At 42.8% G+C, this 19,612-nt stretch overlaps 1 protein-coding gene across 2 annotated transcripts in view; it reads left to right on the top strand.

The window, feature by feature from the left end:
- Window positions 1-614: 614 nt before the first annotated feature.
- ANOS1 (anosmin 1) overlaps window positions 615-19,612 on the top strand; it is a 162,832-nt gene continuing 143,834 nt past the window's right edge. The window contains exon 1 of one of the 2 annotated variants that reach the window (XM_038387738.2): window positions 615-1,029. In XM_038387738.2, coding sequence (XP_038243666.1) covers window positions 835-1,029 — 195 coding nt within the window. In that variant the 5' untranslated portion in view covers window positions 615-834. The remainder of the gene's footprint in view (window positions 1,030-19,612) is intronic. The other variant, XM_043500148.1, reaches the window with a different exon arrangement.

Below are 19,612 nucleotides of genomic sequence, written 5' to 3'. Positions count from 1 at the left end.
CAATACTATTAACAATAGAACAAAGTAAATATGAGTTTTGACAGTGAAAAATCAACAGACTCCAGGGTGTGCATGTCTCTGTGCATACTGGGTGTGTCTCTTTAGGTCTATATGCCTGAGTCGGTCTGTGTTTGTGTTTGCCTGGGTGCATTAGGCATGTTTGTATCCGAGGATAAGTGGGTGTACCTGTTCAAGGGCCAGATCCGGCAGGTTGCTGCGTGTCTTCAATTCCCTGTGATGTCCGTGGGAGCTAACAGGGCACCGTCAAGCCGTGTGTGGGTGGGTGTGGGTGTGTGTTTAGGAATGCCCGAGTGTGTATGTGTACTAGGGGTGTCTGTTTAGGATCAGCTGAGGGTCCGTGCAGGCCGGGCTGAGGGCTAGTCATGTAAGGGGGGGGGGGTTACCGTGCAGGGTCCGTGTGCCAGTGTGTTGCAGCAGCCCAGGGTGTGCGCAGTATGTGTCCAGGGGACCTCGGAGAAGTTCACCAGCTCCCTCGCATTCTCCGTCCCCTGCCGGCGGTCGGGCAGCCCGGCGCTGCTGTCACTCCCATTTCTTGCAGCCAATGGCGCAGCCTCCTGTCACCCTCACCCCACCCCCTCCTGGGAGTAAGGGGTGGGGTGTGTGGTGGGGAGGGGAGAAGGGGGGTGAAGCGAGTTGAATGATTGAACTTTCTTGTTTAGTTTCTGCAGCGCTGAGGTGTGTCCCCCTCCCCGCCCCCCCGCCCCCCCCCCAGTGCAGTCTAGCCCCGGATCGGTGCACGGGGGGCTTATCCGGGCGTCTCTTGCTCTCCGCGGCACCCCTTCCTCTCCTCAGCCACCCACCCACCGCACAGCGATGGTGCGACGGGACCCCGCCGTGTCTCTGACCCTTTTCCTTTGGATTACGGCTTCCTGGGGCTGCCTGGCCGCCGCGGCTGCCCGCAAGCAGGACGAGTCTTTCTCCACGCTCAGTGTCTCCAGAGCCAGATGCACCTCCAGGTGCCTGAGCCTGCAGATCACTCGCATGTCTGCCTTCTTCAAGCATTTCCAGGTACGGTCAGCAGCGCAGCAGGGACGGGGAGACCCCGCCCCCCCCCCCCGCCCCCCGCGCCCTCCCCGCGCCCAAGCCCTCGGCGGGGTGTTGGCCAGGTCCGGGGAGTGCACGTTCCCGGGGGGGGGGCTAGTGGGTGCACACGGGACGGCTTGGACTTCATCGCTCCTTTGCGAACTTCTCGGGCAGGAGTTTCCGAAAGGGGCTGCCTACGTCGCAGGGTGTACATCGCCCCCCCCCCCCCGCCGCCCTGCGATCGCCCCAGAGGCTAGGCAGGTGGAAACCCTCAACGCCAACCCAAGCGACACCCAGGGCGGCCAGAACGAGAGTGACCCGGCCTCACGCTGTGCAAAGGAGACTTTTATCCTGGCACCGGCTCTGCCCGGGCCAGATGGCTGCGCTGGCTGCCTGCTTAGCTAAATGCTCCCCTTGACCATTAATTGCGTTGGTGAATTGCCCTAGCGCTGCTGGAGGTGGGGTGCTTTGGGCAGGGGTTTGGTGGCGGGGGTGAAGCGGGCAGTTTGTGCCAGGGGACGGTGACTTATGCAGGCAAGGCAGCTCTCTTCCCGTCACAGGCGCCCAGTTTGCTTTGCACGTCTGTCTCTGATTGTGACTTTGACGACATCAAGAAAAGGAGGACTCGTGGCACCTTAGAGACTAACACGTTTATTAGAGCATACGCTTTCGTGAGCTACAGCTCACTTCATCGGATGCACTTATTTCATTTCATCGGAAAATGCATCCGATGAAGTGAGCTGTAGCTCACGAAAGCGTATGCTCTAATAAACGTGTTAGTCGCTAAGGTGCCACGAGTCCTCCTTTTCTTTCTGATAAATGTGTTAGTCGCTAAGGTGCCACGAGTCCTCCTTTTCTTTTTGCGAATACAGACTAACACGGCTGCTACTCTGAAACTTGACGACATAGGACCTGCAGCCCAGAGCCCCCGAGGGCTCCTGAATTCATGGCCGGGCGGCAGGCGATGTCCTGGCATGGTTGGCTAAGCGCGCAGGTTTTTAGGGGATTTAAGAGCGGTGAGAAAACTAAATAGGACAAGACACTGGTGCCCTGCGGGTGTGTGTATGTGTGTGGGTGGGTGGGGGCGGGGGAGGGGGGGTTAAATGCTGAAGAAAGTCTGAGGGGCAGATGATCTGAGTTTTGGTTGCTCTGATGTTAAGAAGCAAGTGTTTATTACGGTTCATCATTGGAGTTGGATTTCTCTTATGTGCTACTTGAAAATTCAGGATGTTTTCTTAAGGGCGATGGTCAAGAGTTTGTAGCATCTGTTCCGATCTGCCAGAATAAAGCGGGTGGGGAGTTGGTGGTTATAACAGAACTACAAACTATGCGACAAGCTACGCGGCACAAATGTCTATGTGGTGGCGGAGATGATGATGATGGTGATGATGACGATGATGGGAGTGGGGCAGAAATGGGACACGACATTGGGATATAGGTCGAGGTGCATGAGGTCGAGACCTGTCTGGAGTAAAATGAACCACACCTAAATTGGTGGGTCAAAAAGCATATATAGGACATCGCGGACGAGATCTTCTTAGGAAATCGTGTCTCCAACTCGGTATGTCCACACCTTCCCTCTAGACTATGTCTTCCGTTCCGACCCCCACCCCCCACCTGTTCTGTGTAAAGGTAAAGACTGAACTGCATCGACCAGAAGGAAACGGCGAAAACGCTTTAAATTGCCCATAGCCCTCTCTCCCCTTAATAAACTGGCCTCCCACCTATTTGGACAGAGGGAGCCATTGGCATTGTAGAGATATGTCCCAAAACACGGATGGGGAAAAGGTGAGAGGGAAGTGATTGTGTTTCTCTCCTCTCTGTGCTTTTAGAGTGCATGGAAACAAACAAAAACTGCTGGGGAAATAGTTGTCTAAAGCCGCTTTGTTCATCCAAAGCAAAGGAGTTCACATGAAATGTTGGGCTTTTTAAAAACCGGATCACCGATACATATTCTAAATTCAATGGGAAAATAAAACCCAAATGTTTTGATGTTTCGACTGCAACAAGAGCTTTCTAGTATCTGTAGCTGAATTTAAGAATAAAAAGCCTGGGAATGCAAAAGAGCCCCTCTTAAACGGGGGTGGAGAGCTTGGGGTACTCTACTGACTGTCCATATCAGAAAGAAAGGGCAGAGGGAAAAGTATTTGAACCTGCACATTCGCTTGTGTGGCAAAGAGCATGTGCAGTCCCAAGGTTTTACCTGAAGGTGTCCTGGATTTTGAAACAGCAAAGTGCTTGCTATGAAAACGTCTTCGTCTCAGAAAATGTCTCGAAAGCAGGAAAAACATGTAAAACAGTTCTTCATCTTGGAATGGGCTTGCACTGTCAGTCGGTTGTAACTTATTTGTTTTAGAGTTTCAGTGGCTAAGGCTCCAGTTTAGATCAAGCCAATTCCTAGTGAAAGGCTTTTTTTTGTTTTTTTTTCTTGGCATGATTTCTTTTCCGAAGTAAAACTGCTGACAGAATGCACATTGCCAAACAATACTGATTACATTTTAATTAGCTAGGGTGAAATAAGCTGCAAATTACTCAGTTAGGACTTAATAATGGGCTGCTTTTTTTTTGTAATCAATTGCAAATCTTGGAGTTTTAACCCTAACCTGGTAAAGCACAATGAAATTAATCTAAATTACAGAGGATTAAACTCCCTTTAGATATGAAACAACTGTAATGTTTAGAAGAAAACGATCTCGTTTATAAAAGTTAAGCTTCCCATTGTCTTTTAATGAGAAAAGGAAGGACTGTTTCATCGGCTGCATTCACTGTTTGATATGCATAATAGACCACAAGGTCATACCTAGGTGACATTATTCAATGATGAGAACTACCCTCAACTACCATCTCTAAAGTAGCAGTTGCTGAAGTTATTTCACTGCAGAGGATGCCACATTATCTCATTATCTGACTCAGCCTTTGAAGTGACCCAAACATTAACTCAGCCCAACAGCAAGAGTAAGGTTCTATATTGTCTCACTAAAGATCACATGAAGAATAGGCAGTGCCAGTGCTTAATTTGTGATGAAAGAGGTGCTGGGCCTCAAGCAATTGTTTTACTTTCATAACTGATGCAGCAAGGCAGAAGTGCCAGGGCTATGAACTGCAGAGCCAGAGGCCTGGGACAAATTAAGTACTGTGCAGTGCCTGTCTTGAGAAGACCCTCTGCTTTTCCTCATCCCCTCAATTGCAGTCACTCAGTAGTTGGGGGTCAGCCAGATAGCTCTGGAGCACGGCGGTGAGCGGTGCTACTGCTGCTGGACGACACATGACTCATGGGGGCTGCCTTGCATTAGGTGGAGGGTTCTAAAAACACATCATTTAGGGTGTGATAGCAGAAATATCAAGTCATCTGAACAATGAAGAAATCAGTGAAGGGTAAGGATTATTTCTATAATTCCAGGCTCTTATTTTCCCTATTGTCCTGCCCAGAGCTAGTCGATATTTTTCAAATTTTCAAAATGTTGACTATATTTTTCGTGAAGAAAATGGAATTGTTATCACTATTTTCATCATTCTTTAAATCACCTCAGGTTCTGATGGGCAGTGGAAATGCTCTGTTTTCTTTAACTTCACTGCCTCACTTCTCTTTGGAAATAATAGTATTTAACTACCTCTGAGGGGTGTCTGACACCTGAGATACCCTAATGAAGCAGCCCCACACACCATTGAAGGGTGCACCTTCACTAGGAAGAAGGTGTGTTCTAACCATGTTTTAGCTAATGTGTGGTAAAACCCTTGATAAGAAAAGGCAATTTGTAGTTTTCATACACATTAGCAAGTTCTGTCATGTGGCCTCCCATACTTATGATGTATATGAGCACCTCACAATCTTCAGTGAGCAAATTAGGGAAATCAAGCAAACTAAGGAAATATGGTTTTGACAAAAGTACTATAAGGTGGGTGCAAAACTGGTTGGAAGGCTGTACCTAAAGAGTAGTTATCAATGGTTCACTGTCAAACTGTGAGACTGTAGTTAGTAGGATCCCACAGGGGTCAATCCTGGATGTGGTACTAGTCAATATTTTCATTAATCACTTGGATAATGGAATGGAGAGTATGCTTATAAAATTTTCAAATGACACCAATCTGGGAGTGTTTGCAAACACTGTTGAGGACAGGATTAGAATTCAAAACAACTTTGACAAATTGGAAAATCGGTCAAATCAACACAGTGAAATTCAATAAAAAGAAGTGCAAAGTACGTCAGTTAGGAAAGAAAAATCAAATTAACAACTACAAAATGCAGAATAATTGGCTAAAAGTAGTGCTGCTGTAAAAGATTTGGAAGTTATAGTGGATCTCAGAGTGAATATGAGTCAACAATGTGATACTGTTGTGAAAAAGGCTAATGTCATTCTGGAGTGTATTAACAGGATGCATTATGTAAGACATGGGGTTTTTGTCTCAATCTACTCAGCACTGGTGGGGCTTCAGCTAGAGTACTATGTCCAGTTCTGGGCACCGCACTTTAAGAAAGATGTGGACAATTTGGAGAGAGTCCAGAGGAGATCAACAAAACAGATAAAAGGTTTAGAAAACTTGACCTTGAAGTTTTCATACACATTAGCAAGTTCTGTCGTGTGGCCCCCGTACTTATGATGTATATGAGCACCTCACAATCTTCAGTGAGCAAATTAGGGAAATCAACCAAACTAAGGAAATATGGTTTTGACAAAAGTACTATAAGGTGGGTGCAAAACTGGAAAAGTTTAAAACTTGATTAGTCTTGAGAAAAAAAGACTGAGGGCAGACCTGAGAATAGTTTTCATAAATTACTCCAGGAGGAATTCTGCACCAAAAAAAATAAAAATTCTGCAAACAATATTTTAAAATTCTGCAGTTTTTGGTCAAAATAATGCAATATAATCCAGCTAGTTTCAATTATTTTGGTAATTTATTTAAACTACAATACAATGGATGGAGAATGGGAGTGGGAAGCATTGGAGGAAATCACCAACCCCCCTCTGTCTAATAGTAATATAGCTAGTATTGACCCTTACTTCTAATTATTAGTTAACAAATACATGCAGCCATATGCTCATTGTTACATCATAGGCAACTGAAGAGCAAGTGAGGGCTGGGACTCAAACTCACAATTTATACTGGCTACTGACCATCTCCAAAAAGGTCAGTCGCAAACAGTTCATGGAACACATTTTGACAGGAAATTTTTTCAATCCAAAAATGTAGACCATTTCTAATCACTAAAGCACCATAAGCATTTATAAAGCCATACTGCCCTTTACAATAAGGCTTCTTTACACCACTCTGGAAATGTAAAGGAGCCTTAAAATTTTTACACCTGTTTTATACTCTTGGGGCAATTCACTAAGAACAATGGGAACAATTCACTAAGCAGACAGTCTGCTACATTCTCCTCTGCCTGAGTGAATAGAGCCTGCCCCATGCTTACCTCTTCAAAAATACCCCCAAACCCTGCCCCTGTACGCCGAGCGTGCTGCAATAGCGAATGAGAGGGACAGAGTGTCTCTCTCACACACATGATTACCAAGTCCCCCTCCCAGGCGGTGATTTACGTCTCTACCAGTGCTCTCGGTGCCCAAACTGACCAGTCTGCACTGCCAGAGAGTGGGCACATGACCACTCTTGCACCTTCCCTTTGCTTCCCCATCAGAAGTCATTTTTCTGCAGGTAAGCAAAGAAATCTGCAGGGGCCATGAATTCTGCACACGTGCAGTGATGCAGAATTCCCCCAGAAATAATATAAGTTAAGGGGTTGTTATACAGAGGACTGCGATCAATTGTTCTCCATGTGAACTAAAGGTAGGACAAGAAGTAATGTGATTTATCTGCAGCAAGGGAGATTTAGGTTAGGTATTAGGAAAAACTTCCTAACTATAAAGAAGGAAGAACAGGCTTCCAGGGGTGATTGTGAAATCTCCATCATTGGAGATTTTTAAGAACTGGTTAGACAAATCCTTATCAGGGATGGTCTAGTTTTACTTGGTCCTACCTCAGCATAGGCAGCTGAATTTGGTGACCTCTTGGGGTCCCTTCCAATGCTACATTTCTATGATTCTCTCTTGCCTTTGACCCTGGATTGACAAAAAGTCATTGAAGCAGGGGCCCTGTGCTTTGGGTCTGTCACCTGTCAGTAAGGTGTCCTTACCAGAGTCATTCTCATACTGTCCCTCCCTCTGTATCTCTGTCTCTCTCTCTGGCCCAATGACCCATTAAGTATTCATCTGAAGTGGAACAGCTTCAACAGGAGAGATTGAGGGTACCCTACATAAGAATATCTCGTAGCCCAGTGATTAGAACACTCTGCAAGAGGTGGGAAATCCCACTTCAAATTCTTTCTCCCCATGAGTGGGGAATTGAACCTGATTCTCCCACATCCCTGGTGTGTGCTCTAACCACTGAGGTAAAAGTAATAAGATGGGCAGCAGCACTATCTCCTTTGGCCATTTTGCCTGGAGTAAGGTCTATGCCTAACTCATTTGTACGAGAAATGCCCTAGGCACCTAAACTGTCTGACTTGAGAAGAGGGGTTGCTGGCTATGAATTGATAGTTGAGATAGTCACCTCCCTGCAGCCCGGACTTAGACACCTATCTCTCTGAGAGGGTTGGGGTTAGAACACGCCTTTTTTGTCAGCATCTACCATTGGCGAGTATACACATCTTCCCTGCCTAGTGGGGTGGCTTTTGTGGATTGCATTCTTTAGGTTCCTCTCTCCCCCCATTTATTGAATAGGGAGCCTAGGGCTCTAACTCAGTCTTTGTGAATCACATTGTTCCTGTGATTTTCTGGGTGTCTAAAAGTTAGGTGTTGCAATACTCAGCATTCCAATGCCTAAATCCTTGTGTGGATCCGAGCCTGTGATTATTATAAATAGCTTCTTGGCTTTTATGATCTACTAGAGCTAAGGAGTTGGCTTGGTAAGGAGTTAGTTTTACACAAACAACTGCAGTTTTTCTCCAAATGTCTTGCTCTCTTCTCTTCTACCGAAACTTGAAAGAATCCTGTTCTTCTAAGGGCTAAGAAACTGGGATCCTTGTACTTAGGCGGTGTACTGAAAATTAAAGGCATGTAGCAGAGAAGACGGTTCCACACATATATGTACTTCTTATATGTCCACATGCTTCTGCAAGCCACGTAAATATGTTAGGCCTGATTCCTGGCTTATTTGCTTCTGCAGTTTACCTTAAATATAATAGCTGAGAAGATTTGTATTTTCAAGGAGGAGGCTGTATAATGTTGTATAGTTCGAATCAGGAATAATTAAGTCACTTAGTCTAAACATTTGTTATATTCAGTAAACAATAATTATAGTGTGATGAGAGAATGTTCTTATCACTCCAAGTGTACCATTCTCCTATCAACAAATGAATTTAGGAAAGCTAGAGTTTTTGACAGACCAAATAAGGGCACATTAAAAAAAAAAGTCTCCAATTTTGCATCCTCAGTCACTTGTGGGTACAAATAATTATGTGCGCAAGTGATATGATTTAGATATCTTGCTACCAGATTGCACGCGCAAATCAGGTAGCTAGTTATCTAAATGCCACCACCTCTGCCTAAAAATGATCACCACCCCAAAATTGATAGCTCTTGACACATTTCAACTTTAATAGATTGCAGGTACACAAGTTGTAGGACCAGGTTGAGGCCCTTTAGCAAGTTTGGCCCACAGTGCTCTGTTGCAGAGGTAAAGGAGAGCAAATGTTAACTGCCAGTATAACGTAACAATTGTTACTGCACTTCTCAGGGTATTTCCAGTTTCCACTCCATGCTTCAGATGGTGCGGTGACCAAAACGTAGCATGGTATTGTGCATGAGAATACATTCATTTATATAGGTCAGTGATTCTCCAATTTATTTGATCGGGACCTCCTTCTTTGTGTCTGTAATATTTTACACACACACACAGCACCACCAAAACCACCCAGCTCTGAAGGCAGAGTGTTGGCTGGGTGCCCAGCTCTGAAGGCATCACTGCACCAGCAGCATCACAGAACTAAGGGTGGCAATGTGAAAAATGATATTTGTCTTCACTTTTCACAGCAGACTTATCGCCTCATTGCCACCCTTACTTCTGCGCTGCTGCTGCTACCCCAGGGCTGACAGCCAGAGCCCTGCCACCTGCAGGTGAGGGATTGTGGGGAGGGAAGGCGAGCCTGAACCTGGACTGCCTCCCAGTGAAGGACTGGGGGGGCAGGGAAGGAGAGGCCTGGCAGTGGGGCTCCGGCTTTTTTGCTCCAGTGTGACGGGACTCCGGGTGTCCCCTTTATTCCTGCCTCCTGGGTGTGCGTGCCCCTTCTGCATGAGCCCCTGCCACCTGGGGCTGATAACCAGAGCTCATAAAAAAATCCACACAATTTGCGCCTCCCTTGACACATTCCCGTGCCTCCCTTAGGAGGCCTGCTCCATAGTTTAAGAACCGCTGATATAGATAATAGCATTATGATGTTTTTTGTTCATTCTTTAATTGCTTCTTAATATGGTCTTACATCTTGTATTCTTTTCTGACTAATTTGTGACATCTAGATCTTTTACTTGAATGATTATAGTTAACTTCAAACTTAATGATCTCTCTGAAAAGCTCAAATTGTTGCTGTAAATATGCACTCACACTTGTCCACATTCAATTTAATCTGCACATACTGTCTACTCATCTAGCTTTGTTAGGTCTTTCTTGGCTTTCTCAGTCTTCTTTAGACTACCAAGTAAATGTCTGTTAACTGCCAGTTTAGTCATTTTAATATTTAAATCCCTTTCAAGATCATTAATTATGTTAAATAATGCTGATCCTAGCTGGTATCTTTGGGGCATCCCAGTTGTAACTTTCTTCCATGTACACAACCTTACCATTTATCCAGACTGTTTGTCTCCTGTTTCTTCACCAGTTTCTAATTCCAGATAGAATGTTACCTCTCACCCCATGACTACCTAGTTTCCCCCTTTCTAGAGGAACTTTCTCAAAGGCTTTTTGAAAATCCAAATCCTCTTTTCACTAGATTGTTTGTATCATATAGAATTCAGTGTTGGTTTGGCTATCTAGTCTTATATCTGGTCTTGTTGAGATCCATGATCATAGACTCAGGAGTCGTACGGATATGCTAATATGATCCTTTTGAAGGACAGAATCTGAGTGGATCAACAGTTTAGATTGGAGGCTGGTAGCACATCAAAAGCACAAATCATTTAAAATGTTGGAAAACCAAATTATGGATCTGAGACAGAATTAAAGCTTTAAGGCAGAATCTAGCTCTGGGATATGGGTCAATGGGATTCAGTGGGAGGTTTGCCCACTTTTCACAGGGCTGAATTTGCTCCTTATAATCCTGCAGTTTTGACTGATCAAATTTGGGACCTTTACATTTGGATAGTGTCCCTTTAAATATGAAGTACTTTTGTCTGATCATGTCTTAAGTGTAACTTAACTATACAGAAAGATAAGGAAATAGTGGATTTATTGAGGAATACAAGTTGGTACTTCCATCCTGCTACATTTTGCTTGTGGCTGTCTAAACATTCTTAAAATAATACTTTTTACTGTCATGCCCTTCAAAAACAATTTTCATTTTATTTTAGAGAGTCTGATCTACAGACCTGATGCAAAAATACATTGTCAATAGGAGTATTGTTGACATTAGCAGAGCTTGCATCAGGCCCAGTATTGATGTTATTTTTAAGTCTGGAAATGTAATTCAGAGAAAGAAATATTCAACTTTTAAAAAGTAAACAGATATATTTTTTCTTGCAGTCTGTAGCAGCGTGCTAAAGGTTAAGGAGGGCTTAATCTATGAAGTTCTTATTTTAAATTTAACTTATTAAAACATCATTCACTATCTGGATAAGGACTATTTCTGTGATTACTCGTGTTCTGAAATGCATTTAAAATGTATTTGGTTTAATAAGCTTCCTATGAGGAAAAAGTCAATAAGCATCTACGGTAGCTTAAAAACCAGAATGATTTTCCTGTATGTTGAACATTTGTAATTTTGCAGAGGGCAAATTTCCTAGGAGTGAATGTCAACTTTGTGGGCCTGTGAAAGGAGATTATTATTTACAAGCTGGTCTTTCTCTCTTGTGACATAAAAATCATGTTAATTTTTTGCTTCCACTGTTATCTGGAATTAGTAGAGATCCAATTCTGTAAACAGACAGGATAATCTTTTAGAATTCATATTTTTAAAGGCAAAATTATGACTTATGGATGTAGCCTAGGAGACACGGTATAATGAAAGAGAGGAAACATTGTTTATATTGACTTAATTATTCAATACTTAGCAATGAATAAGTTAGTGGGTTCTCTGAACAGGTGTAAATCTTTTGGCAAAACAGAACTCAGAATAGAAGGTAATACTGTGGAGCTGCATTCTGTGATGTGATCATGAAATAGTAGGGTTCATGATTCTAAGGAATGGTAGGAGGGAAAACAGCACAATAAAGATAATGGATTACAAGAAGGCAGACTGTGGCAAACTTAGGGAACTGGTAGGTAAGATCCCATGGGAAGCAATCTAAGGGGACAAACAGTTCAAGAGAGTTTGCAGTTTTTGAAAGAGCACAAGAGTAAAGTATCCCAAGGAGTAGGAAAGACAGAAATTATGCCAAGAGACCATCCTGGCTTAACCAGGAGATCTTCAATGATCTGAAACTCAAAAAAAAGAGTTCTACAAAAAGTAGAAACTAGGTCAAATTACAAAGAATGAATAGAAACAAATAATCCAAGTATGTAGGAACAAAATTAAGAAGGCAAAAGCACAAAAATGAGAATAAACTAGCTAGAGCCATAAAGGTTAACAAGAAAACATTCTACAAATACATTAGAAATGAGAGGAAGACGAAGGATATTGTAGGCCTAATGGGGCGGGAGGGAACAATAACAGAAAATGTGGAAATGGCAGAAGTGCTAAATGACTTTTTTATTTTTGTTTTAATCAAAAAGATTAGTAGCAATTTTACATCTAACATAGTGAATAACAGTGAAAATGAGGTAGGATCAGTGGCTAAAATAGGGAAAGAAGAAGTTAAAAATTACTTAGACAAGTCAAATGTCTTCAAGTCACCAATACTTGATGACATATGTCCATACTCAAGGAGCTGACTGAGGCAATATCTGAGCCATTAGCGATTATCATAGAAAAGTCATGGAAGAGAGATTCCAGAGGACTAGAAAAGCGCAAATATAGTGCCAATCTATAAAAAGGGAAATAAGGACAACCCAGGGAATTACAGACCAGTCAGCTTCACTTCAGTAGCGGGAAAGGGAATGGAGCAAATAATTAAGCAATCAATTTGCAAATAACTAGAAGATAATAGGGTGATATGTAACATTCAGCATGGATTTGTCAAGAACAAATCGTGTCAAACCAACCTCTTAGCTTTCTTTGACAGGGTAACAAACCTGGTAGATATGGGGTGGGGAGAGGGGGGAGAAGCGGTAGATGTGGTATATCTTGATTTTAATAAGGCTTTTGCTACCATCTTGCATGACCTTCTCATAAACAAACTATGAGTCTATGATTTGATGTTTCCCACAGCTGGGCCTTATAGTCCTAGTACAAGTACATCTGTAGTCAATGGAAAGATTACCACTGATTTCAGTTGGGTCAGATCAGACAGAACCACTGATACTTACTTTGTCAACCCAGAAGAAGAGCACTGTGAACCTTCTGTCCCAAGCGCAGTCCTATCCCTGTTCCAGTCTTTTAATGCCCCAGAGATCAGAGGACAAGGAAAGAGGTTTGGGAATTTGACTGTTACATTTCAGGCATCTGAGACTTGAAAGTATCACCCCTTTCTTTCCTGATTAAAAAAATGAAAAAACAGAAAAAAAACACTGTATTTTTTTTGGCGATGATTAATATATTGACCACCACTTCCTCCCTTCCTCCCCTCAAATATCTCTAGATATGGGGCAAAATCCTGGCCCTATTCACTTCAGTGGAAAACCTCTCATTGACTTCATTGGGCCCATGGAATGTTTGGATTGCAGTAGCAGTATAAGATGTGTTTGCAGCTTATGAAAGCATTGTAATATAGAAAATTATTCATAAGTCTTCCAGAAAAAGAGGTAGTTGTGGGGACACCAGATATGGTAGTGCCTTAATATGCTAAAATCTATTGAGAGTACTATTAACCATATTGTTGTACAGTACAAAAAGTTACAAGTGTGACATCCTCTGGCCCTTGTAATGTAGTGAAGTCACACCACCAACTTATGAAAGTGTACTTGAAAGCAAAGACCTCATCCTTTCACATGCTTTCCACCTGTGCTTCTTTAGGCAGCTGATGTTACAATCCAGCTGCCAAGTTTTCAGGTGGATCCAATAATAGTATAACATGGATGAAGGAACAGATGTCTGAATTTCTGTGACTAGACTTCTACTGCTCACATTCACAAGTGAAACAAAGATTGAGCTTGGTTGCGAGAACAGGATGGCAATAGCATCTTACCTCTAGCTAGTGCAACAACTGACTCCTCTCTTCTTGCTTATTTTTCTCTCAATATATAGATCTCTGTCTCTATTTCTTTTTTCCTGGATCCCTACCCCTCAGTTTTATTACAGAACAACCCCCAAAATAACATCTTTTCATTTTAAGGCTGTGCTTTCACAAGTAATTACACTTGAGACACTGCTGTGATATGGCATTGCCACTGCCTTCCTGAGACAGAGCCCTGTAATTCACACTAATCTGTTATTATTTTTGTTATTGTTTATTTGTAGTACTGGAGCTCCTAAGATCAAGACCTCATTGTGCTAGAACCTATACAGTCACTTATTGAAAAGTCCCTGCCCCAAGATCTTGTAATTTAGATTACAATAGACCACACCACGAGAATGAAACAAGCAAAATAGGGAGGGAAGAAAGCTGGTGAGGGGGAGGATGAGGTAACAGTAAAAACAGTCCCTAGCACAATGATCTTCAGTCATGGCTTTTTTAGAATTTAAGATCCGATATACAGCTTGATTCATCCCTGCAATGGAGTTATACTGGTGTAAAACTGGAGTAACACGGTAGTGAATCACACCATAATCTGTTTTTCCCCATTTTTCTTAGTCACAAAGTGTATATATAATATGTTTACTTTTGATCGTACATAGCAGCTCTGTCAAGAGAACTGCACATAGGAACCTTGAGCTGTCCCATTTTCTTTTCAATTTAGTGATTTATTTCTGTGCCACTATGAGCTAATAGATCATGAATGAACCAGCAGTCCTTTGATCACTGTAGATCTGCAGCTGGTGAAAGAAGCATGTGGGGTTGGGTAAATTGACAGAAGCAGGTTGAAGCACTCTTTTGATGAAGAGATTGTATCCCTCTGTCTCTTTACACAGTGCTGAATATCAGCTACAGGACACATTTTAAAGATTAGTTAAGGAAAGGGAATGTTTTTGTTGCATCCTAGTGGCAGGTGGCAGCCTGCCGTTGGATCTTCATAATTCATATTTTTTTGAATTTTAAAACCGCAGGAAACACAACAGGCTATTTGCAAGTCAGCTGTGTAAACACATCTTCCATCCAATAACCAATGAATTCTTGATGAACAAGGAGCATGTGAATGGTATTGGATGTTATGTACCTAGCATATTAGCTTATCATATCATAAAGTTTCATTTAATCACACACACTCACACAAATCTTTAGTACTGAAAAATACTGGAAAAATTTTCTTACTGGTGATCAAACTCTGGCCAGTTATTTATAATTAGAAAATAGTTTAACTGTTTTCCATAATTTTGGAAATCTTACCACACTCTAGTTTCTTCTAGGCAAAAAGGCAGCAACCTGGTCCAGACCTGCAAGCTAAAACAATAAATTTCAGCCATTTGCTAAATCACAAAAGGAGGAAGTATTTATAGTTTGTGAAATTCATGCCGGCTGTCTTTGTTCAAGGGATGAAAACCATTATTTTTAGATAAATTAACGTGTACCTACGTAAAAACTCTTAACAAACTGTAGATTGCTGGGTACTGACAGCCAGTAGCTCTTTTACAGTTTCTGGTCTTTCAGTTTTTCTTCTGATTTTTATTTATTCATTTTCAGTTTATAAAATGCCCCTCATCTTTAAGATTCTGATGGTGGGATTTTCAGAAGAGTTTAATGTTGGCCAACTCTGTTGGTCCTGCTTTGAGCAGGGGGTTGGACTAGATGACCTCCTGAGGTATCTTCCAACCCTAATCTTCTATGATTCTATGAACTCTGGTCCTTTTGAAGTCAATGGTAAAACTCTCATTGATTTTAATTGGAGTAGACTTAGACCAGTGGTCACCAACCCATTGATCGTGATCGACTGGTCGATCCTGGAGCCTCTGCCAGTCGATCCTGATCTCCAGGCCGCTAAAAGTCTGGCGGCGCAGTGTGGCTCGGGGAGGCTGCCTGCCTGCCATGGCCTCATGCCGCTCCTGGAGGCGTCTGGCTACTAGCACATCTCTGCATCCCCTGCGGGGGAGGTGGCTTGCATGCTGCCCCTGCCCCCACCACTGTCCCCACAGCTCCCATTGGCCAGAAACTGGGGGCAGCACTTGCAGGCACAAGCAGCGCATGGAGAGCCACTGCCCCCCCCTGCAGGGATGTGCTGACAGCCAGATGCTTTTGGGAGTGGCATGGGACCATGGCAGGCAAGCAGCCTGCCTGAGCCCCACTGTACTTCCGGCTGGGCACTGCCTGTGGTAAGTGCCTCCCGAATGGAGCCTGCATCTTGCACCCCCTCCCACACCCCAACCCCCTGCCCCAGCCTGGAGCCCCCTCCTGCACCAAATTCCCTCACCCTCTCCTGCACCCCAACGCTCTTCCCCAGCCCGGCGCCCCATCCTCCACTCAAACTCCCTCCCAGAGCTTGCACCCCTCACTCTTGCACCCCAACCCCCTGCCCCAGGCTCATCCTGGACCCCCTCCAACACTCTGAACCCCTTGGCCCAAGCCCAGAGCCTGCTCCTGCATCTGAACCCCCTGCCCCAGCCCATTGAAAGTGAGTGAGGGAGAGGGGAGAGCGAGCAATGGAGGGAGAGGGGAATGGAGTGAGTGGTGTGTGGCTTCAGGGAAGGGGACTGGGCCTTGGGGAAGGGGCAGGGTAGATCCTGGGTTGATCTTAAATTCAAAAAGTGATCTTGTGCGTAAAAAGGTTGGAGACCACTGACTTAGACCAATGATGACTGCTTTTGAAAAATACATTATAAGTGTTGTATTAATTTCAAGGGTCAAAGACTTAAAGGTGTTATAAAACCAACATAAAATAGTGAGGAGTCTGGGTTTTTACTATGGAGACCTTGATTTACTTGGTTTCTTGGAAAACCCCAGAAAGCACCCATTCTAAAATTGAAAGTTTATTGGTCAAATACAAAAAGAGCAAGAAAGGAAACAAGCATGTATACTGAAACTGAAATTGAGTGATTATGTAAACCAAACTTAGTCAGACCCTATCAAACTCTCTCTCCTTTTGGCATTAAAATATCAGTCTCTTATTTTGATTAATAACCTTTCTTTGATGAAACAGATTAATTTTATTCTCAGTCCTGATGTGTGAAGGACATTCATATATCCTGTTTTTAACAAACACACAGACAGAAGGTGGAAGAGAGATAGCATAGGAAAGATGGGTGAAACATGGCTTTGTTGATGTTTTTGGAACACTGTGCTGCTGATTAATTATGACCGGATGCTTTGGCTGGCAAGTCAACCATGACATCTGCTGCTTGGACCCTGGTTCACATTCTGGTCATGAATGTCATCTCATTCGATCCTATCTCCACAGACAAGGCAGGCTTGGATGAATAGAGTATAGTTGATTTCAGGATTCAGTGAAAAGCCAGGAGACTGAGAGATCGCATGGGAGGAAAAAACCATTGGGGGGCAGAAAGCAACCCAACAAGGGAAGGGAAAACCAGTAAGGATCTTCTGTCACCTTTGTGGTATGGACAATTAGATATCCCCACTGATGGACTGAGGACTGGATGTCATGATAATGTGATGACTTTCAGCACTTGCAGGTGAAAACAAAGTTCCTTAATCAAGAGAAAGGCCAGGCAGCCTTCCTCTTGGGAAGAAAATCCCTTAGCCAGGTCTGTTCCTTCTGATTTGAGATGCAGGAAGCTGAGATTAGTCGAGATGAGATGCAATGCTGGCAGGCTCAGGGATAAGCTGGGGGGAAGATGATTTCCCCCCCAGTCTCTTTTTAAGAACCCTGAAAAGGAGTAAAAGTGGGTGGCATATTGTATCCTTATTATTTTGCCTACCAATTAAATACATTTCAGTAAGGCCAAACTTTGCATATGTAACTTTGCTTCCACATCATCTTGCTTACTAAGTATGAGCTCATTACAATCCTTGAGACTTATATAAATAGGCCATTTTTGTTTGGACTAATCTAGTTATTCTGTCTGGTTTTCTTGCAGCGGTTCATAACATTCATTTATTAAGAACAACTTCACCTGTTTTCCATGAACATAAGAACAGCCAGACTGGGTCAGACCAAGGGTCTATCTTGCCCAGTATCCTGTCTTCTGATAGTGGCCAATGCCAGGTGCCCCAGAGGGAATGACCAGAACAGGTAATCATCAAGTGATCCATTCCCTGTCACCCATTCTCAGCTTCTAGCAAACAGAGGCTAGGGACACCATCCCTGCCCATCCTGGCTAATAGCCGTTGATGGACCTACTCTCCATGAACTTATCTAGTTCTTTTTTAAACCCTGTTATAGTCTTGGTCTTCACAACATCCTCTGGCAAGGAGTTCTACATGTTGACTGTTTGTTGTGTGAAGAAATACTTCCTTTTGTTTGTTTTAAACCTGCTGCCTATTAATTTCATTTGGTGACCCCTATTTCTTGTGTTATGAGAAGGAGTAAATAGCACTTCCTTATTTATTTTCTCTACACCAGTCATGATTTTATAGACCTCAATCATATCCCCCCTTTGTCGTCTCTTTTCCAAGGTGAAAAGTCCCAGTCCTATTAATCTCTCCTCATACAGAAGCCGTTCCATAACCCTAAACATTTTTTTCCCTTTTCTGAACCTTTTCCAATTCCAGTATATCTTTTTTGAGATGGGGTGGCCACATCTGCACGCAGTTTTCAAGATGTGGGCGTACCATGGATTTAGAGGCCATATGATATTTTCTGTCTTATCTATCCCTATCTTAATGATCTTATCTATCTATTATCTATCCCTTTCTTAATGATTCCCAACATTCTGTTCACTTTTTTGACTACTGCTTGACATTGAGTGGATGTTTTCAGCAAACTATCTACAATGACTCCAAGATCTCTTTCAGTTAATTTAGACTCCATCATTTAATATGTATAGTTGGGATTATGTTTTCCAATGTGCATTACTTTGCATTTATTAACATTAAATTTCATCTGCCATTTTGTTGCCCACTCACCCAGTTTTGAGAGATCCTTTTGTAGCTCTTTGCAGTCTGCCTGGGACTTAACTATCTTGAGTAGTTTTGTATCATCTGCAAATTTTGCCACTTCACTGTTTACCCCTTTTTCCAGATCATTTATGAATATGTTGAATAGTACTGGTCTCAGTACAGACCCTTGGGGCACACCACTATTTATCTTGCTTCATTCTGAAAACTGACCATTTATTCCTACCTTTTGTTTCCTATCTTTTAACCAGTTACCAATCCACGAGAGGACCTTCCCTCTTATCCCATGACAGCTTACTTTGTTTAAGAGCCTTTGGTGAGGGACCTTTTTAAAGGCTTTCTGAAAATCTAAATACACTATATCTACTGGATCCCCCTTGTCCAAGTGCTTTTTGACCCCCTCAAAGAATTCTAGTAGATAAGTGAGGCATGATTTCCCTTTACAGAAACCATGTTGACTCTTCCCCAACAAATTATGTTCATCTATATGTCTGACGATATTGTTCTTTACTATAGTTTCAACCAGTTTGCCCAGAACTGAAGTCAGGCTTATAGGCCTGTAATTGCTGGTAACACCTTTGGAGCCCTTTTTAAAAATTGACATCACATTAGTTATCTTCCAGTCATTTGCTACAGGAGCTGATTTAAATGATAGGTTACAGACTACAGTTAGTAGATCTGAAATTTCACAGTTGAGTTCCTTCAGAACTCTTGAATGAATACCATCTGGTCCTGGTGACTTATTATTGTTTAATTTATCGATTTCTTCCAAAACCTCCTCTAACAACACCTCAATCTGGGACAGTTCATCAGATTGGTCACCTAAAAAGAATGGCTCAGGTTTGGGGATCTCCCTCATATCCCCAACAGTGAAGACCGATGCAAAGAATTAATTTAGTTTCTCCACAATGGCCTTATCATCCTTGAGTTTTCCTTTAGCATCTCAATCATCCAATGGCCCCACTGGTTGTTTAGCAGGCTTCCTGCTTCTGATGTACATGGTTAATTCTCAGGCAGGCAAAAAGTCACAGGCTATTGTGACATCTAATTAACTTTTGCATCATTTCACAGTTGAGCTTAGAGTACACTTTGTAGGCCCAAGTGTACATATACATACAACAAGAAACAATATATTGATTAATGACATGTAAAATGAATTCCTTCAATGCCATCTTAATGCACCATCCTCATATCATCCTCCACAGTTCAAGGCCAGAATA

The sequence above is a fragment of the Dermochelys coriacea genome, chromosome 1, assembly GCF_009764565.3.
Source record: "Dermochelys coriacea isolate rDerCor1 chromosome 1, rDerCor1.pri.v4, whole genome shotgun sequence".
NCBI classification, from domain to species: domain Eukaryota; kingdom Metazoa; phylum Chordata; order Testudines; family Dermochelyidae; genus Dermochelys; species Dermochelys coriacea.
The sequence above is the reverse complement of the archived record's forward strand: the minus strand, read 5'-3'. Positions and strand labels throughout refer to the sequence as shown.